This window comes from Micropterus dolomieu, linkage group LG05 (assembly GCF_021292245.1).
Source record: "Micropterus dolomieu isolate WLL.071019.BEF.003 ecotype Adirondacks linkage group LG05, ASM2129224v1, whole genome shotgun sequence".
Taxonomy (NCBI): Eukaryota; Metazoa; Chordata; class Actinopteri; order Centrarchiformes; family Centrarchidae; genus Micropterus; species Micropterus dolomieu.
In genome coordinates, this window is record NC_060154.1 from 26,517,026 (window position 1) to 26,543,967 (window position 26,942).

Sequence of the window (26,942 nt, forward strand, 5' to 3'; positions counted from 1 at the left end):
TCTACACAGCCATCATCCAGTCTGTCCTCTGCACCTCCATCACTGTCTGGTTTGGATCTGCCACCAAAAAGGACAAGGACAGACTACAACGTACAGTCAGGACTGCAGAAAAAATAATCGGTGCCAACCTGCCCTCCATTCAGGACTTATACATTTCCAGAGTCAGGAAACGGGCAGGAAACATCACTGCAAATCCATCTCACCCCGGACACAACCTGTTCCAGCTCCTCCCCTCTGGTAGGCACTACAGAGCAGTGTATGCCAAAACCAACAGACACAGAAGCAGTTTCTTCCCACAAGCCATCACACTGATGAACAGCAGATTTCTGACTCACAGTGTCAGGAACATTCCTGTGCAATAACCCAGTAACTCTGCCTCTAATCAGCCACCTGTTTACTGGTTTCCACTTATTATTTATTTATTCACCATTCTCTATTTCAGTGCTGTTCATACTATGTCATATTGTATATACTGTATACCGATACACCTACCTCAGGTCATAAGGTCATAGGTCTTATTTATTTTTTCCAGCATCCTTTGCACTATGCTCCATCACACTGTGTACATGTATGCATGTAGGTATATGTGTACCTGTATATCATATCCATCTTCAACATGTACATAATGAGAATAATAGTTTACTCTTGCATCCTTTGCACTCTGATCACTGCACTATTTGTCAATATGTCTATATTGTTTTGTTCATAGTGTGTATATTAGTGTTGTCTATACTGTAGTTTGTGTCTGATTTTATTATTATTTTATAATTGTGTTATGGTATTTTTGTACGAGTAAGCACAATATGAGCAATGTACAATCCTGAGTCAAATTCCTCGTATGTGTAAACAAACCTGGCAATAAAGCTGATTCTGATTCTGATTCTGAAAAGGGTCACAAGGGGTCATAAAAATTCAGATACAGAATACAGACTGATTTTTCTTTTTTTTTTGGACTTTTCTGTAATGTTTAATATTGGAGTTTTACTTCTTTGGGCCTCGAACAGTTGAAACTATAACTTTTAAGGGACTGAATTGTCTCTTTGGTGGAAATTCAAAGAACTCATAGACATCAGAAATATAACAAGGTGATGTTGCTAAGGGGTTAGAGGCCAAAAAGGTTTAGAAACAACGAACACACGCTTGTTAGTTAAGGTAATTTTTCTACACTCTGGTGTTGTCAGGATGTCTGCTCTCAGCTTTGAAGTACTAAAGCAACCGTAAAGCAAATCACCAAAGGCTTTACGATGAAACATTTAATTGCAACACTGAACCACTTTTCAGTTTGGGGTTTTTACTATGGTAGAGCTCCTGGTCCGCCTTTCACTGTGTGTTGACCACCAGACTGAGTAACAAACAGCCTTAGAAAGAGAGTACCATTATTCAGTTTAGTCCACTCCTTGTGCTGCCTCTCTTTGTCGCACCTGTGATAGAATTAATATTCCCATTCATACAGCTCTCTGCATCTGCAAAGGAGACCTGTGCTGGGAACAATGGTCACTAGAGACTGCAGGTGGGCTACCTTCATTTGCAAAAATCTAACATGCACTGTAATTAGGGAAAAAAGATGAGAGCAAACATCCTATATATTTTTTGGAGGTGCAGGAATATTTTCTGCACCACCCTACAGCATTAACATTTTACAAGCACTACTGCTTATTGAAGAGGTCAAGCGTTGTCATTGGGAGTAGTGACGTCCTGTGACTCATACAGCCTCTACAGTCAGACGAGCACGTCCCTCTGGTTTATCTAAAGAAAGTCTTTGAGATCACATCGGTTCTTTCAAAGAGCCCCCATCATATGCAATTAAATCCATGGGTGAGATCACAAGGTATGATGGGAATTTTTGGACAAGGTGAACCTTGTTCCTTTCTATTGTGGCATTGTGGCAACCTTTTCATCTGCCCTCCGTCCCCTCATGCTGTGCCTGTAACGGGGAAATGGGTATTGCTTAGCAGAAAGAGATTCACTCGTGCAGAGGTGACCGCACCTTGTCTGATTATGATAACAGTTTGGAAATTCCTCACTCCATCCATCTTAAAAGGACATTCATTCCGCAAAGATAAAAATCACAGTGGTCTCATGTTAATGTGCTATTTAAAGGCTTTCCCATTTTTACATATTTTATATATTAGAGTATAATTTAAACACCAATAAATATGATACTGGTGGGTTGCATGAGCCTGTTTCAACTGTGACAGCACTGTAAGACCTGCTAGTTTGATAGGCAATTAAGGGTATGTCGATAAAGCTAACACAAGCGTACAGAGCTCTGTCTCCTCCATTCTACCCAACAGAGTTAGCATTAGTTATAAACACAGCACAGGGAGCACAGCAACACAATATGGAGTGAACTGTTTTCTCCTACTTTAGAGCGATATACACACCACTGACCCTCTATCTGCAACGCTGAATCCCACATTACTATCCAGCTCTGGAGTGTTTTATAGCATTGATTCTTTAGCCTTGAGCGTGAGTAGGGTGTTTTACAGTAGTGGTCTGAAGTTTTCTGTTCTAGTAGCACCATTTACCAAAAAGGTAGCCTGTTATTGATGTGGCTGTGTGTTGTACGCTGTCTTAAAGAAACCACCACAGTGTAGAGCCGTTTTATTCCCAGTCAGCCTTTCCATTCTGTGAAATTCAATAAAACAGCTAAGTTTGCTCACAGTTGGAATACAGTAGGTGTGTTTCAAAGCAAAAGTAATGGGCCTGGATACTATCAAAGTGTATGCTAACGATAGCCGCTCTGTCCTGCTCTATTGGATTCAGTAAACTCTACACTCCAGCAACCTGTCATCCGAGGTAGCGTTACATTTGCAAAACACGTCGATTAGTTTTCACCTTTAAAGCTTTTTTCTTTGTAACGTTAAAAGTAAAAAATACTGTTTGAAAATACAATAAAGCATAAATCCAACCTCTGTCTATCTGTCAAACTATGTAAGATGAACAACGACACAGGGTTTTGTTGAATGAATGAAGTCAGAGTCTGATGTTACATTTTTCCTTATCATACTTATAGATCTAACTAACTCTACGCTGCGATACAACAACAATGCAGTTACTTATTTCCACGTCTTCTACATGGGTCATCAACTGCTGAGGATCCTGACTCTTTGCCTGGGCCTCAGTGTTTTGGCACAATTTTATGCAGCTGTGTAGCCACCAAGTACATATTTAAGACCCTTTTACAGCATACTCGCTTTAAAACGAGTCAGCTGGAAACAAAAGTGACAATTGTCATTTTAGTGAACTTTGGAGAACATGGTGAAAAATGAGATTACCCAGGGGGAGCATGTAGAGGATGAGCAGGAGAGACCTTTGGACAGAGGTTCAAATCAATCATTAAGATCATTGTTAATCTATTTAAAAAAGTAGTTATTTCAAATTACATCTAGAATTACTGCAAATGTAGAAATATGGAGTTAATTGCAAATGGTAAATTGACAGTTGTTACCAAGTGTTAACAGGAGTTTGTCCTGGAGGAGGTTTTGTGACCTCTAAAGTTACAGGGAGTGAAAGGTCAGGTTCAAATCTCTGTTTAGCTGACTGACATACCTACCTTTCCCTATTAATTTTGTTGAACATTTTTCTCTGAGGTTTTCCTTATTATTCACCTCATATTAAACCTTTGATGTGTAAAGAAAATGATAATCGCCTTGCCCTTTGTAACTTGGTTCAACTGGCTACTCAAAAAGTTTCAATTTAAATGCACCACCATGCTGGATTGAAATCATTATTAATGAGCTTAAGTGCTTGACTAGCCTCATTAATCCTTAGTTCAAGTACAAATCTGACATCTCCACATGCATATTAAATGGAAACTGCATATTTGTATTCATCTAAATGAAGAAATAGATGTTGCAAAAAAAGATTACATTGACACACAATTATCAGATGTGCACACACTTTCAGGTCATCTCAACTTGCTTTTCTCAGCTTCCTCAGTGCAGAACACTCGATACAGTATAAGGTTGTCTTAAAATAGGGCTTTGAAATAGCTTCTGGTTCAGAAGACCTTATATAAGAGAGAACCGATACAATAGGCCATCAGCTACTATGTTCTTTCCAACTCTTTGAAAAGGAAACACAAAATGCACATGCAAAGTTTCTCATTCTAGCCCTTACTGATAATCCGTTTTGTCTTCTTTTGTGTGTGTGGAAAAGGTTTTACTAAACGCTTTTGTTATTTGTTGTTGTTTTCCAGTTCTGGTATTGATGTATGATTAGACAGTTCTTATCTGGCTTATTTATAATTTTGCAGCATAACAAAGCATAACAGTGATTACTTGTTAACTAGGGCATCGCAGTAAGTCCCAAATCTTCTTTCTGAGAGATATGAAATCATTCAAACATTTAACTTTTTTCCAGCTTTCAAAAATACTTTAGTAAGGAACACATTTAATACATCCTAAATGGAGATTTTAAATCAAAGTTCAACATTTTATCCCATTTAATTTCAGTGACTCGGACACTTAGTATGTGAAACTTCGTACCCACATTTTGGTGCTGCTTTTGTTTATAGAACAATTTGCATCTAACATGGTGTATATAAACACCATGAAATACACCACAAACTGTCTACCTTTATTGAATACATCCACATGGTACCATAAAGACCAAAAACCTATATGTTATAATTTTCTTGTGGCTGCTACTTACCCTCAATTAAGAATCAAGTACGTTTTTAGCAAGAAGTGCATTTCATGTTGGACATACAGTATATAGACTGAACAAAAAGTATAAATGCAACACAGATTTGTGAACAATATTTGAGAGAAATGGGCCTTTTGTGTACATAGAGAAAGTCTTAGATCTTTAAGTTCAGCTCATGATGAATGGGGGCAAAAACAAAAGTTTTATCTATCTATCATTTGTTTTCCAAAATTCAAATTTTCAGTAGTAAAAATACATCATATACTGTAGCTATGTATAATATCAAATATCTTGTACAGGTAAGTGTATAGGCTTTAGTTCACTTAGCACAGATATGATGCTTCTCATACATATCTTTATGCAACTATTTTGGTATTGTGTATATCTTTTGTGTTCCAAAAAGTCAAATTTTCAGTAGTAAAAATACATCAGTTAATCGAGCTTAAACCACCTCATGGGCAAATATTTTACATCTCCAACTTAACTATGTTTTACATACTTAATGTAATGTACATATTTCCACAAAAGCCTAGTTTGTATGGGAAAGTTAAAAACTAAAAAAAGAAAGTCATGGTTACCTATGACTCGCTGCCCATCAAACATGGAACATCTGTGCTAAGTGAACCAAAGACTTTCCCGTACAAGATATTTGATATTATACATAGCTACAGTATATGCTGCTTCTCATACATATCTTTATGCAACTATTTTGGTATTGTGTATATTTGGGATTTTGTGAATTTTTGTGATAGATATTTTATATTTCCACTCTTTATATTTGCACTCTTTTCTACTGCTCAGGCCTTAAGATCCTCTGATATGGATTCCTTCCCAGGTAAAAAGAAAATACACACAGCAAAGAGACATGTAACCTTTTGCATCTCTCGAAAAATCAAGCTTGCACAGTTAACCTTGCCATTTCCCATAATAGTCTGCGACACCCTGTCTGACCTGAGTGTGCGCTACAGTAGCTATTGCAATGAAACACACATCAGCATAATGGGTGTTTTACGCTCAAAAAATAAAAGCATGCCTGCTGGTTAAACTGCATTTAGACCAAACAGAAAATAAAGTTGTTTGATGCTGGCCAGGGCCAAACAAAGAGCCAGTCACCCTATTGTTATTGTGCTTCATCATCATAATAATTGGCTGTGAATTAGAAATAACTCACTGTTATCACGTTGTCATTAATCTCAATAGGAGGGTTAGTTAATAAACAACGATGTAAACCAGGTGCGGCCAAACTTTCTTGATTGTGGGCCATTTACAGAAGAATACGAGCATTTACTTGCTGTCTTCTGTCTTTATAATTCCGTCATGTTTAATTACATGAGGTAAATGTTTATCGATTAGCAGTCCATCATTGTAGGTCAAGTATTTGTTCAAAATGCCAGCTCCTCTAGTGTTCAAACTAACAAGTGCAGCAATAGGGCTTGCTAGTGACATATAGTATGGGCAATGTATTTACAGTGCAATAAGAAATTGTAAGTTGTTTTCTAGTTTATTAAAAAATTCACCACGGGTTCCCTTAATCTTTTTAATTGGGGTAGTGTAGTTTTATTTACTTTGCTGCTTTGACATAAATATACATGTATTTCCTCTTTCTGTCATCTAAAAATGATCTGTGTCAGAGACTGGTGGCAAACAGATCTCTGGCCCTCAGAGCAGCCATGTGTCCATATAGGACATGGTAGACATCCAAATGACAAACCATCTGCAGTTCTGCAGTCATCTAAGGACACCTTTTAAATAATATATAATACTACTTAATACACGTTGACATGGTCACTGTTACTTTTATGGCATTTCTGTTGTCAACTACATTTTAGTCATTGCAATGAGAACAGGGATGGCCTTTACAACTGCCAGGCGGTATAACAATTGCTTGTCACAGGTACCCAACTTTCAGACTAGTCAGTTGTTTATGTGCATTTGTGACTTTTTAAGATTGTTTCGTCAAGCATGATGTGATTTCATTCGGCAAATAATATGAAACCCATTTTAACACGTCACTGGGCGTCTCTTGGAGCAGCCGACAGTCAGCAGGGGGACAAACCTTAACCTGCAGGCTGAGGTGTCCTTGAGCAAGACACTAAATTTGTACTAGCTCCAGTAGGGCATGCAGCTCTGAACTTCCTGTGCAGCGGGCTTTACAGTGTAAAGAGAGTCACCCCATGGGGCTCAGTGTCACACATAGGAATAAGAATCCATTTTACTGGCAAAGAAAGTTTTCACATATAAGGAATTTGACAGTCTGTGCCGAAGTTGAAAATATGCCTAACACAAAGAAAAACAATTAGTTCAATATGTCTATGAAGATTCTCAGTCATCCAGGTCATAGTTATCCAACGATCCAACTGGACTAACGAACCAGCGGTATCGATGACCCGGGCCAACGACCCCACTGAGGTTAAATAGCTGAGTTTCCCTGCCAGTCAGTCAGAACTGAAGAAGTCCTTTGGATGAGGGACGAAACGTCTTCCAGTATCTTCAACCAAGTCCAGTTGCCCTTGATTTTAACCTTCGTTGGATAATTAGTTCAATAAAGAAAAGCAGACAGTAGCATAAGATGAAACATATAAAAGATGTTATTGCAAAAGTTTCATGAAACATTTGAAATCACACTCTTTGAGGTGTAGCATGTAAAGACATGAGTTCTCTAAAATGACCATTTATTTCCCACTCACTGTAATTCGCTTCTTGACTCTTGACCTCACACCAGAAAATTTGCTTGTGAAAAAGACATAAAGACGCCTGTTTGTAAATGTCAGGTCAGCTGCATAGAGACAGCTAACTGATGCAAAACTGAGTGCTGTTCCACCTGTTTATTCTGGAGTGTGTTTAAGAAGTTTTCCAATGTAAGAAATTAGACAATGACAGGAAACATCCACATATACCACAGTCTTAATCGTACACTGATTGTGTTTGCCTGGACAGTATGCCTGTTTATGTAACCTTTTTCGTGTCCTCAGTGACATTTAACTGGACTCTTATGAGGAGGGACATAAAATTGTTATAGAGGGAAGCTGTGATGTCAAGTGACATTGTTAAGTACCCACCGCTTTATAAAACATTTTGAACAAGTTGTTTCAGGCAGTCTGCTCTATTTGTCTGATGTAGCCAAAAGTGTCTGCAGTCACCCATTTTTGTTGTCTGTTGAGAGGTTTGATGATTTTTCTGACAGTTTTACTGTACATTATGGCATGAGACAGTCAGTAGGTACAGCAATGCTTTGCAGTAAAATAAAATAATGGAATTAATGAAAGATAGACTACTCTGCATTGACCATTTTAGTTTTTGTATGAAAACTTATTTGTGCAGACTCAGATACTTTATCAGGTTCAGCCCAGTTGTAGTCTGTGATGTCAGCAGGCTAATGTTTGCCATGTAACCTTTAGCGTGTTAACATTAAGCTCAGCTAGAGGTATCTTGTCAATAAATGGAGTATTGAACTGTAAAGGACCACGAACCTCTGTATGACTCCAAATCAACTTTATTCATTATTTGCACCAATGTAGGTTTTCCGGTTATACTTCAGATGCTCTCTGTTTGATTGGATATGTTGACTGCACTGTACATACAGTACTTACCTTATTAATTGTGTAAATTTTCCCCCCCAGTAAGAATAAAATGTTAACTCATGACATCAATCTGTCGTTCTCTTGTTTCTTACAGGTTAGGATTTCCCATGATGATAATGACGTGTATGATCGGCATGTGCTACCTGCTGGCCACCCACATCGGACTAGGATGGAACATGTAGTCTACAACTGCTGCACAGAGCCAAAGAGACTGTGTGTGTGTGTGTGTGTGTGTGTGTGTGTGTGTGTGTGTGTGTGTGTAACCTGATTTACTGATTAGATTACAGGCACTGTATGAAGCACAGCAGCCATATTTTGGAAAATGTCTTTGACTAAAAGTGCAGACCAGCAGCGACCAGAATTACAGGAGCTTTGACCAAAAATATGAATCTGGTCAAACTGTTGAGTTTTACCAACTTTGTCAAAAACTTGAACCTTTTGTCCTCAGCAAAGAGTCAATCCAAGGGAAGGAAATGTGTCTTTACTGGAAGAAAAATGGTCCCACTCCATAATGCTGTACATGGTGCTACTGCCTCAATGGGTACAACTGGTGTAGGTGATTCCAGCTATGGCCCCTGATGTCAGACTGTTCATTCTTTTGGAAATATGTGGTTTGTTTACAAAAAGCAACAACTCACTTTTGTAGCAATATTTTACACTGATTTGATTTTAGAAACCTTTAGGACACTGATCAATTTGTTGTTCAAACATTTCACCCACAGTTACCAAACTTATGTTATGATATTTTAAAGGAACCACAATACCCACTGAAAGGGATTTTATAACGGTTATGTCTAATATTTTTGTCAGCAGCCCAAATCTCAATGCCTTGTGAATGAATCTGAAAAACAAATACAGCAGCGATAAAATTGGAGAATAGCTGAATGATGAAATAAAACAAATATTGACTAGTGTTATCTAAACAATGTATACGATCTATTGTACTGTGTACACAATGATCTCATGTAAAGTCAGTGATTTAGTTCAGTTAACCGTATTTAATCGTGTGAAACCATCACCTGTATTTATTGTACAGCCCGACAACCTGAACATGATTTATCCTGAATGGTTCAGACTTTCAGAGCACTCAGACAACATGAACAATAAAGGTTGTGATGTTTCTGCTTTTCATTTGACTCAGTTTGAGTTTGTTGACATTATGAATATTTGTTACCACTTTCTAATAAGGTAGCACTTCTTAAAGGATAGGTTCACATCTTTTCAAGCCTTAGTTCAATGCTCACATGCGAATAAGTACATTTAAAGTGGTTGGTACATTTATAATAATGTATCAAATGCAATGACAACTGATCGTCGGCTCATTATTTAGCTGTCCGGCTGCAACCTTACTGTTTTGGATCACTCTCATGGCTCTCATTGCGTCATTTTCGGCTGCAGTAGGCAGCTGTTTTTGTTAACTAAATCTCTAAAAATCCATTGTGCACTGCATGTTCAGCACAAAAAAGAAGGCAGACACAGTTAGCGACTAGTGGAGAATTTAGCAGCTAAAGAACCGGATATTTCCCTCAAGAATTGGTAGAGACCTAGTGCTAAAAGACCAATATTGGACTAAAATTAATCTGGTGGACACAACCATGACTCCAAATGAATGATGATGTTGCAAGTTCACCATATCAACTTAAAAAGTTGTGAATGAGGTCATCACCTTGATGTCAGTAGGCGCCTTCGAGATGACTGCGGCTGACTTTCACCGACTTGATAGTCTAACGTGAGCTGCAGGCGACTGCAGTGCAGGAAAAATGACACGAGACTAGGCAAGAGTGTGGTTCCAACTTTGTGCAGCCAGGGAAAAGCAACTGCGACCACGGGACTCGGCGTCTGCAGCTGCCTCGCTCCCACAAGGTTTTAATATCATGTGACATAGTGACGTTTTGCAATGTTGGCGAAAGTCGGACACAATTTCTAACCAGCATGCCTAATTTTAAGTCAAGCATGCATCACGTTAAGTCAGCGCTGCGCAGCACCGCATGAAGTCAAACTTTTATTTATATACTTTATTGTTGTGTTCACAACTTGTTTCTGCTGCCCCCCTAAAAAGTTATTGCTGGTTTAAAGATTTACATCAAAATCACATTAGGCTGAGACTTATTCATGGCCAGTATGGACCAGGGGAACAATTAAAGTGACCAGTAAATCTTTTAATATAAAAAAGATGAGCCTATCTTTATAATAATCAAGTCATAAATACATGAAATAATTAATGCTAAAGTTTTTAACTTCCCAATAAACCATACTAATAAATAATAAAGTCATCAGCAAAAGTTAATAAATCAACTGTAGTTGTAATTGTTATTGTCATTTCTATAGTATAAATTTATATTATACATAAAATTCCTGGACTCGCTGGAAGAAGAGGGTTTGTATCTCAGTCAGACCTTCATATAGGTACAGTACGTGCCTAGCAAATAACAATTTATTTTGAGGAAGAGCAAGAGAAAGGATAACGAGATAATAAATAAATGGTGTGGTACCAGTATTTTACATAATCGTTTCCCCCCCAGGGTGTTATTTTGGCTTCTACCCCTTGTGATAAGAGAAAAATCTGCTGCTAGCCAGCCTGTACTTTGCCGACAGTATCATAATCGCTCTGTCCAGCTACACTTTCCCATTCGAGCCTTGGGAGTTCTCAACATCTTGACACTGTTGAAAATCACTCAATGTAAATTAGAGGATGCGTAGGTCAGTGGATACTCAACAAAATAAATTACGACACAATGAAGTAACTCTCATTGATGGTACAGCATCTGCAGCAACAGAGTGGGTTTCTCCTTTCACGTGAAAAGCTTTCTGGTACTTCACAGTGTTTCCCAGGCCATAGCCACAGCTCTACTCTTACTGTGTTTACTGGCAGTGACTGAGAGTAAAACTGACTTTGGTGTTCCCTATAATGAGTCAGGCTCCAAGCCACCTAAAACCCAAGTACACAGATCGATGTATGTAGCTCCGGTGAGACTTTTGCTTCACATTAAAACACTACTCCCAGGGGATCATGACAGCCTGAAGTGTGGAACACCCCTGTTTGTTACAGTCACTGGGAATCTGTTTGTGTTGTCCACTTTGTTGCCATTACAAAACCGTGCTCTGGATCACAGCATTAATTAGCAGCTAATTAATTAAAGGCACTTCCTCCCTTGGAGAACTCTACACCGTTATACATCATTAATGCATTTAATGTGTTGCAGGAGTTGGAGTAACTTATGGCTGGAGGCTCAAACTCTCATTGTTGTTCTTCTGCAGTAAAATGGTTGCAACTCAGATATGTTCAAAAACAACCACATTTGGAATATATAGGTTTGACATCTTTCCCACTACCCAAAGAATTCAAATTACACTTTTGACTAATTGCTGATTGTCTAGAATGTATTTTACTTTTCACACTGTTTATGTTTTGATTGCAGTCATTCCATGTCACGTCATTTTTATGCTTTCATATTATACAAAATGAATCTTTCCAAAATGAACAATCATGACTGTATATTCACCATTAATGCAAATCACGGTCTTGAACTGCTTGCTATTTCATCTTCTGGTGGCATCCAGGTCTCCTCATTCTTCTTGGAGTACCTGTATTTACCTGGAAATCATCTTGTGTTGTTGAACGCATTTAGCTGACGTGATACGTTGGGGTTAGCTCGTCCGCTGGCTTTTCAATAACTATTTGTGTATCTTTCACTGGAGACTCAGCAATGTCAGCACAGCTACATGTATTGGATGATAATGAAATGGTTAGTGAGCCGGACCGAATATTATAAATGAGATTGTTGCGACACTTTATAATAGTTAGACCACAGTAAGTAACGTTTGTGTAGTGAATGAGTCTTCCACTGTGTTGTCCTGCGCTGTTGCATTATTATGTAGGTCACGTAAGTTACAGCGACGGTGAAGAAGCTGTGTACCGGAGTATTGCTAAAACGATAATAATTCGAAATTGAACATTACAAAGCAAACAGCGGTGGATGCATGTCAACCTATCTGGCTGCCCCTCTGCCTTGCATTACTACATGTTAGCATAAACAAATCACTCCACATTGCTTTGTAACGTTACATCATTGCTTGCAGTCGATTCAAGCCTTTCTGATGTTGACTGTGTTTTCACCCAAAGTCGATCTGATTCTTGTTTGGCCTGATGGGCTTCAGCACATAAAACTGTATTGTTGTTGTTGTTTTTTTTTTCTTACGTGGAGTTTGTTACGTTGAGTCTGTGTTGTGCTGGGAGCTGGCCGTTTTAGCGGACTTCATCTAGGGAGGCATGGGGATGTCCGCACAGAGCCCCCAGGTTATACACAGAAAGTATAACACTTGCTTCAGGCATACTGGCCGTCAGAGGTAACAGAAAAACCCGGAAAGTGGATTGTTTTTGTGTGAGGTTGTTATTAAAGTTGTTAATTTCATTAAAAAAAAGATGCATATAGCCCATTTAAAGGATAGCCTACCTTTTTAAAAAATGAAACCAGATATTAATTACACATTTTTCAAAGATTTACATCTTCAGCAGGAAGCAGGGCTGTCAGGGTAGGGAAATCAGACAGTATTAAGACACGGACTAGCACGTTGTTGGTGGATTTATTGATCAGATAAGAAAAGGATAACACCAGCCTTATCTTTTAAAGGTCCAGTGTGTAATAATTCTGAGGGTGTATTGATATAAATGCAATATAAGATCCATAACTATGTTTTCAGTGGTGTATAAAGACCTTACATAATGAACCATTATGTTTTTATTACCTTAGAATGAGTCATTTATATCTACATAACTGCGGGCACCCCCTCCTATGGAGGTCGCTGTATTTTGTTGTCATGTTTCTACCGTAGCTGACAACGGACAAACAGCGCTACTGAGCACATTTTGTCATCACGGCGTTCTTCTTCTGCTTGTGTAATTCCGGTAGTGTAGACGCCCATCACTACATTGAATACATACAAAGAAGAAGAAGAGGGACTAATAATAAGTAATATACAGTCTCCGAGTAGTCTTCTGGTTTATTAGAAGTAAGAAGAGAAGTGACATTTGGACAACTGAAGGAGCACACGTGTTATTTAGCACGAGAGCCGACAGACAGATGGAGTTGGGACAGACAGCTGACGGCAGAAATCACGGATTTTGTGGATTTTCCCAGATGGAAGGCTATAACGTTAATGTTAATTAGCTGATCGCTAATTGGCAATAAAACAGCAGCTTCCAGCTTCGAAGCTCAGATCAGACAGCTAAACTTTGAAAAATATGTGGTTGGATTGTAACTTCATGTAGTTATTCTCCAGCGCTCTGTTATGGCTTTCTTACATGGACAGAAATGTGCCCTTACCTTCCTGAGACAGATGATGAATATTATTAGTAATGAAACAGTAACAGCAGGGAAGCTCAGATCAGCAGCTAAACTTCACATTTTACTGCCCTGGTGGAAAACATGTATTTCTTTTTACTGCTAATGGTGAACAAGACCTGTGCCTATCAAGTGACCATTAATGAATACTTTCCAAATTTGCATTAAAAAACGTTATTGGATATTGCGTCTCACTGTGCACACAAATATGTAATTTGCACTTTCACATGCTAAATGCCCACTAAAACGTTGCACTGTTTTACCTCAAGCTGAAATTATGGCTGTCAGTACTACTTTGTGTTTCTGTTGCATTTCAAAAAAATTAAAAAGACATTTTGGTAATATTTGCCGATTGCTTATCTAATTAAGCAAAGTGAGAGGAGCCTTGATTCTCACCAGCCAATGCCTTTGTAAACTTCATGTATTATGTGGTTTATAATGGACTGTGGTGCAGAAACAGTGAGGCTTACATTGTCCTGTTATCTGTCAGTGGTCATACTTGATGCACTAGATGTGATGGTGTTTGAGAATTTCTTCATTTACTTTGGTATGTTAGTCCAGATGAGGCAACCCTCCCAAGATGTAAAATAATGTATTACAGGAGTATGAGACATCATGTAGCACTTAATTTCTTCATGTGGCTGCTGTTTATTAATGAAAAAGTAACAATAATATTCAAAAAAACCATTTGGTTTTACATAATTTATATAATTTCTTAACACATCTCTAAAGAAACCTAATTTCTTGAATGGCAATCTGTTTTATCTCATAGATGACGTCTTTGTCCTGTCTGTAGCTATACTGCTCGCTTGGGTAGGGTAGGGGGGTGAAATTCGCAACCCTCACCACTAGATGTCACTAGAACTTACACACTGAACCTTTAAATAAAAAACAAAAATAAAAATAAAAGTTGCACACATCACCCAACATTTCTTTCTGCATGACTGTTTTCTTCTGACTTTCGGTACAACACAGCCTTCCTTCAGTTCTGGGGGACTAAAGGCCCATTTATACTCCTGCGTAAGGTAGCCATGCATTTATACTTGTGCGTAGGTGTGTACGTCATTCTGCAATTACACTCCCAAACGCTAGTCGGCAGTAGCGCTACAGCGTCCACTGTGTTGACTTTTGCCGGCCGAGCAGGCTAACTTCCGGTTTAGCCCTCCACTAACGTAAATGGGGGTAAAATTGTAAACGTGCGGCTGGTGTAGCCTTTTCAAATGTTACTGATCGAATGGATCACATTCTGATAACAAAACGAGTCATTTCGCCCGGGTTGCGACGGTCAAATATATTGATTCACTGTGTTACAGTTTTGGGTGCTAGTAAAAGTTACTTCAAAGCGCGGGGTACTTCCGGTCGGCTCAGAGGAATTGCGAGGCTACCCCCGACCAATCACAGAGCTTACGGTCCGCATCGAGTCGACGTGTAGTTACATTTTTGAGGAGGTGCACGTCAGGCGACGGTGTAGCCTCTGCGTACCCCTGTAGCCTACGCTGTCACCTACGCCGTCGAGTTGACGCAGAAGTATAAAACCACCACCTAGGTTTTGCTGTTGAGACATCACACAGCTGCAGAGGCTTGTTATATTGACTGTCTGTCTCTTTACTCAAGCCTGTTAAAAACAAAGCGAGATGGTTCCTGCTGGACAGTTTTTGCCTTTGTTTGCTGTTCTCTTTTGCATAACTGCTGACATTTAGTTGGAGCTGCTAATCCAGCAGTCCTGTGAGCCACTTATCTGGTGTTCAGAGTTAGGAGCATATTTATTGTGGTCACTGACCCAGACGCTTCCCTAAAGGCAGCCCTCTGAATATTCACTCTTTTTTTCAAGGAATCAACAAAGACTCGCATCAATAACAATGGTCAGGTTTTTCAATTATTGGAAACAGGGACATATTTTGAGGCTTTGTGGTCACAAAGAAATTCTCAGTGCTGTTCTTCCTTTTTTGCTCATTAAAAAGCTGTGATGTGCATAATAGTGACAGCAGTAAGAGCTCAGTGATTTGAACCTGGGATGTCACCATGACATAACACAACCGCACACTCACAAGCCAGGTAATTTGCAACAGCATAAAAAGCGACAGAACATTTTTGCACCATTATGCCATTAAGACGTTGCAGAAGTAGGGGCCAAAACAAGATGGCATAGTTAAAAGAGCCTCAGTCAAACCTCAAACGATAGAACATATGCAAAAACTCATAGCGTTTATGGGGTATGTTTATTTCATGTATTAATTTGAGGAAGGTTACAGTCTCCTAATCGCTCCACACAGATCTGATGTTTTCGTCTGCTGCATCTCTCCAGTGGAAGCTTGAGTGATGTTTAAAGCAACATTATGTTAGATTTGGTATGATTTGGTGCCCTTACCGTTTCAGTGTAATTCACTGCTGCTGTAAATAAGGATAGCTGATAACTCTCCAGCTGAAATATTTCAATATAAAAGTTACATATTGTTCTTGCTCGCAGCTCACTATAAATCTTGAGCTTATGTTAGAAAGCTTACAAAAATACCTTGGTCATAATGTTACTGTAAGTGCTCTTGCGTCGGTTGCTGTCTAGATTTGTAGGCTAGCTTGCTTTCTGGTTTCATTCTCGGTCACTATTGGTCTCTTCGCAGACTCTTCCATGATATCCATACTGAGAATACCAAGCGAGCTTCTGCCAAAGAACTCACATTGTAGCCTACATTCTATACTTTTTGCTTCTTATAGCTTGCTTGCTGAAGAGTTATGTGTGTGCTGTAAAGCATTACGCCGTTGTCATGATAGATTTCCTACCCGGGATTCTAATGTTACATAATAGCAATAGCCATGATTGGCAATGACAGAGACACCATTCTCCCTATTACAAGTCAGTGTACACCTGGATGTTCAACACCTCTTGCTTCATGTTGGTTTACATGTCAACCAGCAACAGTGAACACAACAGCTCTGTTTGTGCTCACGATCGTGTGCCAAAGTTTTTTCTGCACAGGTTAGGGTTAGGTTAACGCACAAATATAAACCAGTGTGTTACTGATGTTGATGTTTTGTCAGTTTACCATGCTGAAGGATGAGTTTCACTTCCAATCAGTTGTCTTTTGAAAAATTGGTCTGTAGTTGATTTTTCACTAATCTGAGTCATATATAATAACATTATTATTATTACTTAATACTTCTGTGACTTGAAAGCGCAAGTTTGGGTATGTTTCCCACCTTCCCACCACAAACAAATGGAGGGTAACATACTGTACAACATTCGAGCCAGGGGAAAGTCAGTCAAGCAATGTCTCACAGGCCTAATCAGTAAGAATACTGGAAAACACTTTTGTGGGTTTGTGGGTTGGATGAATTTTAATTTTAATTATGCCCAAAGATGTTTTACTTGTCTAAATTAAATGTTTGGTTATCTTTTCAGACAGGTGACAGTTTTCTTTACCATGTCGACATTCACCACATATTCCAAACTGGACCATTTTTGCAGTGTCACAAATGATTTGTCCACTTAATAATTCAAGAAATCTTTGTTTTTGTTTGGGCCAAGTAGAGGCAACAGAAAGAAGCTGTAAACACAAGTCATAATAGCACCTTTTATGTTGATATATTGAATACTTTAGCAAACAGCTGCCCACTTACACATCCAGCAGATACACGAAGCAACATTATGATTCTATCGGAGCCGTGTTTCTGGCCACCAGGAGAACGTAAGTCTAATATTTACTCTCTAGCTTTGGTCTCCACCCACTTCTGAGGGAAATATCTGGCTCTTTAGCTGCTTAAAGCTCCACTATGTTCACCAGGTAGTGTGCAGTGGCTTTTTAGGACTTTTTCGTTCTAAACGGCTGCATGCTGTGGCTAAAAATTACGCTACAGAGTGAAACAGAACAGCAAAGTTGAGGGCCATAAAATCGAAACAATGAGAGTCGGGTGATAATTCTCTGTGACTTCTAGTAATGAAAATGACACAAAAGAACTCATGCAGGTAAGTAGGCCAGACAATTGTGTCTAGTGTTTATTGCTGAACATTTCTATTTTGGTTACTGATGGCACTATTGTTCCTCTGACCATATGAACTAATTAATTACGCAGGTTCAATGAGAATTCATTCGATTTCCTCTAAGAAGTCTCCTCTATCCATGGCTAATGCTCTTATTTATCAGGAAGGGATTAGATGTGTTCTACCCTCTGTAATTAAGAACTGGAGTGAAGGGGCTTAAGAGGATTCACTTTAAAGGCTATTTTAAAAAAGCCTGATCCTCCTGTTACAAGACAAAGTAATACGATATAGACTGAAATAAACATTTCCTTCTTTGATCACTCTAACATCGAAAACTGACCCCATAGAAGGTCTTTTAATTAGTCTGAAAGACAAAATGACACAGTGCATTATTAAAAACCATATGGAAGAAGCCTTTGATGTGCAGTGTTGTTGTTAGATTAATGTTTAGAAATGATTAGAAGGTTGTTATTGCAACAGATGTGAAAAAAACATGACATTTAAAATTTTCAAAAAACAGAATAGGACGTTTTGAGTTGAAACAAAGTATGTAAGAGAACAAGTACATGACTGCACACACAGTTCTGCAGTGCATGGATAATAGTGAACTTTAAGCTATATTTAGAAGGCAGAGCTTTCACAGATGCATCATGTTGTGCTGAACAAGCTGCAGTGATTCATAATGCTGCTGTAAGGACTGTAGTTGCACATTGCATGTGGAGAACTTTTAATTTGTGAAGCTAAGAACTGATCTTTATATATAGGGTTTGTTTTTGAATTACTGTCTAAGCGCTCCTAAATCTGAAACTAGATTAACAGGTATTTAAAACAAAATGCTTTGCCTGTTTGTGTTCATGTTAATTAAATCAAATAAAAGGAATACAGTATGTGTATGAACAAGACTTGGAGTCTACAGCCACTCAAGCATCTCTGTGAGCCAGTAAGGCTCTCTGCTTTCTAACATGTTCATAATGACAATGCTTGTTGGTGTTTAGCAAGTGTGTTTGCAATGTCAGTGTAGCATTTTTGCATGCTAACATTTGCTAATTGGCTCTCAATACAACATTCAGCTGAGGCTTGTGTCGTTAGTCTTATGGGTAATTAGTTATAAACCAAAGTAATGGACAAATTATGATCTGGTGGTGGAGCTGGATGACAGTTCAGGTCATCCCCAAAGTTATTACACCTCATCCTTAGAGGAACATTTCACAGAAACCACACCAAACCTCTATAAAAGTCAGGGGATCACCAGGGTCAGTAGAATTCATCCTCTGGGGACCATGAATGTTTGTAGAAAATTTCATGGCGATCCATCCTGTAGTTGATATATTTCAGTCTAGACCAAAGTGGTGGACCGACCGACCACCTGACCGACCGACATTGCCATTCAGAGAGCCACGCTAGCAGCTTATTAGCGTTGAAAGTAGAAAATGCTTTACAACAAATACAAACACATAATCAGCGATTGAGAATTTAAGTGTGTTCATGTTCATGACTGATCTGTTATACTTGAGTTCACTGCAAATAGGCTAATTGAATTACCTATTTAGCTCACACACAAGGCAATGTTTGTGGTTAGATTACTCACCCCTCACTTGTTGTCACCCCTGCTAGTTGCGCTGTGCCCCGTATTTTTTAGCTGTTAAATGATAAACTATGTTCACCGGCGATCTGCTGTGACTTTGCCTGTCTGCTATTTGGTGTCAGGCAATTAGCGCTCTATAGTTTTAGAATTGTTTTCCTAAAAAAAGCTGCTAGTTGCTGCAGGAAATCATGCTAAACCAAAACAGTGAGCTGAGAGACACTTAGAAGCACAGTAAAGTTGAGGGGCAATCAGGTAATAACTATCTGTAGGTTAATCACAGCAGTCAGAGCCATTGCTAATCTAAAAACATTGATCAGAGCAGCTGAGCTTAGCATTACCAGTGTGGAACTTAGTGTCTGTGTTACTTTAGTTGCGGATGTCTTTTACATGCCTGACAAACGCTAAAAGGAACAAGATGATTTCTACCACAATAACAATCTCACGCGGAGTGCAGCTCTGCTATTGTGGTAGGAGGGTATAATCCTGCAGGTTGCTGTGAAAAGACATTCAATCTCATTGACAAAGCTGATTGAGATTGTGGATTTGTTCTAAAACGCTTTCAAAAGAGCAGATTGATGGTATACAATCTAATTTCTAAACATGTTTTAATGTGGCTGAATTATGTTTAAGTTTTATTAATTAGAGGTAAGTGAAGTAATAGTGCTGAAATAATTAGGGAAATGAAAGGTTTTCTCATGATAGGTTGGTTGTCTTTCACTTGATGAGACAGAATGAAGAACTTGAACTTGAAGACATCACCAATGGCTCTGGTTTTTTATGGTCGGCATTCATTCTCATTTAAGAATATTACTTGATTGAATAAAAACTGCTACAAATCAATGGACTACTCAGTTACCTGCTGCATGCCTACAATTAGCTCTGATTGACCAACCTCCATGTTTGATCATTGCTTTCTTGCTGGGTTTAAAAAGCTTATGAATATAATACTTTTTGGCAGGTAAGATTTCTTAATGCAGGAGAGTTTTTGAAATTATCCATCAGAAATAAATAAATGTGACAGTATTCACTGTGGCTTACTTTATTTTGAATGTTTTGCATTGCATAGTGATAAATGAGAAGTAAGAGAGGTAAATGAGAGATATGCACTTAATCTGCAATTTATGCAGGGTTTTCCCTACATTTCTTCAAGGCTTTGCTGTGGCTGTGGCATACGCTCTGACGCCCCCTAACTTAAGGGTTAGGCAGAGAAAGGAAGTTCTGCTGTCTCAGCTTTACTTTTACAAGGTTAACGTGTTCATACCAATTTGCTATTATCTTAACAAGCGCGAGGTGGTTGAGTAAAACAACAACAGCGGACAAAGCACGTAAACACGTCACTTTTCTACTTGTTCTACTTTTTACTGAAGTAAAATGTTACAGTCACTTCACCTGGTCTCTGTGGTCTTTCGGCTCTGGTGTTCACCCCGTGTGCGTGCGCGCATGTGTGTTTCTGTGTAGAAGCCGAGCCCACACTCAGTCAAGCATGCACAGGAGAGGACAGAGAAACTAGTGTGCTCATAAAAGACAGCAAAACGTGGCAGAGAACTCTCAAAATAGTTTTTTTCTTTTCATTCGGCTATAAAAAAAAATGCGTTATAATGGTAGGGAAAACCAAGGTTCTGGTGTATGTACAGAATTTTTCCTGGAATAAAACATCTCTTAAATATCATTCGATTCGAATCCATGGAGACTTGTGGGGAAGGTAAACCCCTCAACAGGACTGCAGGACTGGAGGCTGACGACTGGAGGCTGCAGCTCAGCAGGATCAGAGGGCTGCAGCAGTTCAGGTTGTGGTAGCTCAACAGTCAGGGGGTTGCTGCAGCTCTGCAGGGACAGGATTCGGCAGGATCACTGTCCGGGCCCTAGGTGCAGGATTTGACAGGGCTACTGTGTTGACACTGGGAGCAGGATTCGGACGAGCAGCACACGAGGAAGCAGGAGCTAGGCAACGGGGACTCTGTGGTGCTGGGTAGTGAGGACGATAGGCCGCTGGGCAGAAGAGATGCACGCCTCCTAGAGTGTTTCAGAGAAGGTGGCTATGGGACTGGAACATGCAGGAGACTGGCTGGATGCTACCTGACTGTAAAGCAAGGTCCAACAAAAAGGACACCAGAGAGCTGGATGGACAGGTGTCTCTCTCCTGATGGCCCTGTTTAGGGGGAACCATCAGAAACTAGAACTGGCTGAAGGTTAGCAGGCTAGGATGAAGGCTGGTGTCACACACACAAACAGTCTTTAATGGCCTTGTGTAATCTACCAATGGTAGAGCTCACCCAGTAAACAATAGATGTAAACTGGGTCCATAACAAGGTTGGATCATTCTGTCATGATTAATCAAGTGCAGACGCAGGGAAACTAAGAATAGGACCAAAACACAGGACACCAGGCAGAAGGAGGTTTATTAATAATCCAACACAGGGGTGAAAACAGGCTTACGTGGTGAAAGACAAGGCAAAGTCCAAAACCAGGAAGCAGTCCAAACATTAAAAGCAAGAAAGTCCAAAAAGGTCCAGAGTATCCAAACGTCAGGTAAATCATCCGAAGACTGAAAAATAAAAGGCGGTAAGACCAAACAAACCAGGCTGAGTATGATCACACGAGAAATACAGAAGATATGACTGGACGCTTGACAAATGTCGAAGGCAATCCAACAACAGACAATGGGAAGACGCTGACTTTAATATACAAGACGGAGGTGATTAACAAGGCACAGGTGGAAACAACAAGGGTGGAGCAAATAATCAAACAAGCGGGAAAACCAGAGACATGAAATGAAGGGAACAGAAGCGAGAGAGGAGAAAAATAACACAAGAAAACAGGAAATACAAAACACTACTACCCAAAACCATAACAAGAAGAGGTTAGAATGGTGAATGAATGAATGAATGGTGCTGCGTTGTAGAGCAAGGTTGCGACTTCTGACGCAGAAGTCGCAATCACCAGTCAATCAGGATTGCTGTAATGAGAGAAATGCTTCTGAGGAATAGGCAGAGAGGCACTTCCCACAGTGAGAAATGTCAGTTCTATATGAACTGTCATTACATATTGTATATGCAATATGGTTAGACATACAAATATTAAAACCTTGATTGCAGAAGCTGCTACACGATGGACGAGGGGTGCAGTGAAGCTGGCTGCCACGGAGGATTTAGACACTGCAGGTATCCTTTCCATCCAAATGTTAAAGCAGCTGGTTTCCCTGATAAGCTGGTTTATCCAGACAGGAAGAAGTAATTAGACAGATCACCTGGTGAATTGTGTGGTTGAAGCCCAGACCTACAAGCCTTCAGACCTCCAGCACAAGGCGTCATACTATTTTAGACTGAACAGTGCTCCACTCTCCACTATGTTCAAGTTACTTGTGATAATTATTTGTCACAGCTCAAACCATTCAAACAGGAGTCATTAAAGGCCTATTATTTTCTTTTCAAACCAACAGACGAGGTTTCAGAGTAAAAGCTGCAGTGTCTCTTCCTGGTTGAACCACAGTTGTGATCACAGCTGATCAAAACTCACTTGCCTTGTTACCGTTCCATCCCCTAATAATAGTGCATTTGCATATCTATGGCAAAATGCATTACACTTTCAATGGCTTATTGTTTATAGACATGTACCAGATGATTGCAGAAATGGGAAGAAAGACTGCGTAGCGTCGACTTAATTGGATTTCTTATCTGGGCATTGTGTGCTTGATGAAATAGACTATGAGTATGAGTGTTAAAGTCACGAACCATACAGGGTTTAACTTTAAACAACTGTTTTGGCCAAACTTTGTTTTCTTTGGTTATTCAAACAATCTGACACCAATAAAACTTCAAAGCAATGTTAGCTTCTTTTATCGGCCCATACTAAGCCAATTGTTCTTAAGAATTTGCAAACTGTAGCGTAATTTAATGTCTTGTCCGCTAACTATTGATATGGTGAGTTGAAATAACTGGTTGACTTTTTTATTCAGATGTAAAAGAAGATTTTAAATCAATAGTTTCACAATTTGTGTAATGTGCTTGTTCTCTTTCCTGGTGAGAGTTAGATGAGCAGATCTAGACTTCTCATGTCTGTCGGTTAAATTTGAAGCTTCAACAGATTATATTAAAATACACTAAGAAATATTTCAGCACATAACCCCCATAAAAAGCATATTAACTTAACATTCATGTCATATCATTTAGACCAGAATCCAAGTTGTTAAAAACACTCACTTCAACCTCCTTGTTGTAATCCCAAATCAGAGATATTGGGACTTTTTCCGCTTTCAACTAAAACAATCAATTCAGCTAATTTAAATGGAACTATAGGCAGTAAAAGTCAGTGCTTGAAGTGGGTCTTTTCTGTCCTCTCAATATCAGGTTCCCTGGGCGTTTCGTAATGGCCCTAATCTAAGTAACATTACGTAAACCTTACAAAGCCTGTCTCCAAAAGGTCACATAGAGAACACGAACAGAGTCAGGTGAAGACACAACAGAGGTCTGAAAGTAAACTTCTACCCTACCAGGTGGTGATCGTTTGTGTGATACAGCAAAAGTAGAGAGGAGAGAAAGTATCCAGGGATTTCGCCGGGATTACAAGGAACTAAGGGCAACCTTATCGGGTGCTTTTTGTTAAAACACGTTTAAATAAAGGTAATGGGATTGACAATGTCACCTTTCGTGAACCACAGCCTGGATGGGACAATACATAAAAAAAAAGGTTGACATTCTACAATAAACTTTCAAATGTTGAACTCATTGTTAAGTTTGAACGGTTGTGATTATTGAAGAGTTAGTACTTAGCATTAACAAATTAGAGACTAACTACCAGTGTAGACAATTTTTCTTGCACAAGGATTTAATTAAAGAACAAAACTTACAAAATTTATAAATGTTGGTTGTGTATTTCTTAAACTGCGGTATTGTACTAATAAACTAATTTACAGAGGTGGGACCAAGTCATCGTTTTACAAGTCCGAGTCAAGTCTCAAGTCTTAGCACACAAGTCCCAAGTTGAGTCCCAAGTCCAGACCGATCATGACTCGTAAGTCCAAGTCAAGTCTCAAGTGTTAAACTTTGAGTTTCGAGTCCTAAACAAGTCATAATGCGCTCTTCACCAAATTTAAAAACCATTTAAAAGGTTTTTATAAGTTAAAAATAAAAAAATGTATTGAATGAAGCATTAGCCTGCACAGAAAGAAGGCAGAGGTGCAGTTTCACACAACAGATGTTCTATAATGTCAAGAATTAAATTAAATGTTCATGTAGGGCTGCTAATTATTTGGGTCAATATTGAGATCACAATTATTTAACTTACTTATTACTCATTGCCTTACGAAACATTAAACTATTAAACTTCTAAAATGTAATACTTTCTTTTTAAAAACTATTATATGCATCTCATATAGCCCATGAAATAAGAAATAAGATGGGTCACTGAGGGGGCTCTGTGTGTGTATGTTTGTGTAGGTGTGTGTGTGTGTGTGTGTATGTGTGTGTGTGTGTGTGTGTGTGTGTGTGTGTGTGTGTGTGTGTACACGGAGGGGAGCAGTGCAGGTGACAGGTGAACTACTTGAGTTGAAGAAGTTACGTTAGAGAACGCTGAAATAAAACCGTGGTGTTTTGTCGGGAGATGCAGTGACAAAAACCAGCGGTGAGCAAACTATCATCGCTATGACGTTAGAAGACGCAGACACAGTGGATATTTTACAAGAACCGATCAGGTAAAGCAACACTGAACACACCTTTTAGGGAGGGCCTCAGCTGTGAAGGAAAGAGGTACGCTGGATTTATAAAACAAAACGAGTGTTGTTTTGAAACAGCAACTTGTTTTATAATTGGTGGAAGCAGCTTCACGCAACAGCTGCGGCAGTCTCTCAAAACCTTTTTGACCTGACCTTTCTTTTCTCGGTGAGATGGAGGAATTTAGAAAGTTGCGTGGCGCTTTGTCAGGGCCCCAGCTGTTGCGCATGATTTATGCCTAAAATCCAGCCAGCCAGAGGGTCCGATCACAAACAAAGTCGAGTCGCAAGTCTTCTTTGATTTTGTCAAGTCGAGTAGTCTAAAGTCATCATTTTTGTGACTGGAGTCTGACTCGAGTCCAAGTCATGTGACTCGAGTCCACACCTCTGCTAATTTATACTAGTCACTCGTCCATGTTGAAAAATAGTGCATCTGCAGTGGCCAGATTTAGCAATTGTATTTACAACAGTAATTACTGATGTAATAAAAATTACTGTTCGTGGATGTGGGGTGGGGAGATATATGGCAACATGTGAATAAGGGGAGTACTGGCACTTCAAGCGGTGCTGAAAATATGTACCACAACGAAAATAGCTAGTTTAGACTAGTTGTCACAAGGCTAGCATTGAGGGCACGTATATTGGAATAATGTATGAACACTCCCAAGTCAGAGTAAAAGGAGTTTTTCCTGTTTCCTGTTTTCCTTCCCCAGTCCACCGACATTGCAGCTTGGATTTTTTTTTTTATGTTTTGACAGAGTCAGGCTAGCTGGTTTCCTCTGCTTCCAGTGTTTATGCTAGAGAGGGGAACTCCCTTTGGGGTGGACTTTCACTTTGCAAACCTATTACATGCACAACAAAGAGATATAACTCAATAAAGGAGAAGAATACGTCCTCCTCTTAGAGGACTCTGAGCATGAAAAGATACTGCTGACTGCTGATCTGACAGCTAAGAGGGTCCAGCTGTCTGGCCTCTATACTTGTCCAACCCTTCTGCTGTTTAGCCTGGCAGGAATAAGAGCTCAGTGATTTGCTTGCATAACTCATCATTTATGCAGGACATTGAAAAGGTACTGTATGCTGAAACTCACAATCTGTAAGTGAAATGGTCTAATATTAAGTATGAATACCAAGAAATATGATGTTCTCTGATTTCTGAGAACCGGTTTCTCTGAACTGTTGCCTGGTAACTTCCACACAGTCCAGCTCTCAGTCTAATGTGGGGTGATTACGCTGTCTGTGTGAAACACTACGAGGCAAGATTTTTCCAGCATCAAACAGTGAACACCCTACAGCCTTTCCCTCCTCCTCTGCACCTGCTCCCAGCTGACTGCACCCAAGGATACAATGTGCACTCAATCTAATTAACTACACAACTTTCTCCTCCCTAAATGCAACAGCTCATAATCGTGTCTGATGACTGATTAAACTGTGATATTCACTGACACAGAATCCTCTTAAAAAAGCTATTTATTTTTCTAGTGCTGAAACAACAGGTTTTCATCTATAGACTGTAGACTTACATGACATGCCTCTTGCCTCAAAGCCTGTTTTTTTAATACATTTGCTCAGCTGAAACTATCCACTACCCACAGGTAAAGATATTTTCTCCCTCAGTTCTCAGGCCATTGTGTTAGGATTAGCTTGCACATACATTGGTTCTAGATGTACTGGCCCAAATAAACCACCCTCATCTGCTTTTCATATTTTGCCTAGCTCTCTGTAGAAAGACAGTCAGTCAAATATTGCAGCCATGTATGTACAGTGCCTTGCGAAAGTATTCGGCCCCCTTGAAGTTTTCGACCTTTTGCCACATTTCAGGCTTCAAACATAAAGATATAAAACTGTAATTTTTTGTGAAGAATCAACAACAAGTGGGACACAATTATGAAGTGGAACGAAATTTATTGGATATTTCAAACCTTTTTAACAAATAAAAAACTCAAAACTCTCTCCAGAAGTTCAGTGAGGATCTCTGAATGATCCAATGTTGACCTAAATGACTAATGATGATAAATAGAATCCACCTGTGTGAAATCAAGTCTGTGATAGTCTCAGAGGTCCGTTTAAAGCGCAGAGAGCATCATGAAGAACAAGGAAC

The 26,942-nt window shown here is 39.3% G+C and overlaps 1 protein-coding gene across 1 annotated transcript in view; it reads left to right on the plus strand.

Moving 5' to 3' along the window:
* oca2 (oculocutaneous albinism II) overlaps positions 1-9,358 on the plus strand; it is a 41,958-nt gene extending 32,600 nt beyond the window's left edge. The window contains exon 20 of the mRNA XM_046050024.1: positions 8,326-9,358. Coding sequence (XP_045905980.1) covers positions 8,326-8,413 — 88 coding nt within the window. The 3' untranslated portion in view covers positions 8,414-9,358. The remainder of the gene's footprint in view (positions 1-8,325) is intronic.
* The last annotated feature ends 17,584 nt before the right edge of the window (positions 9,359-26,942 follow it).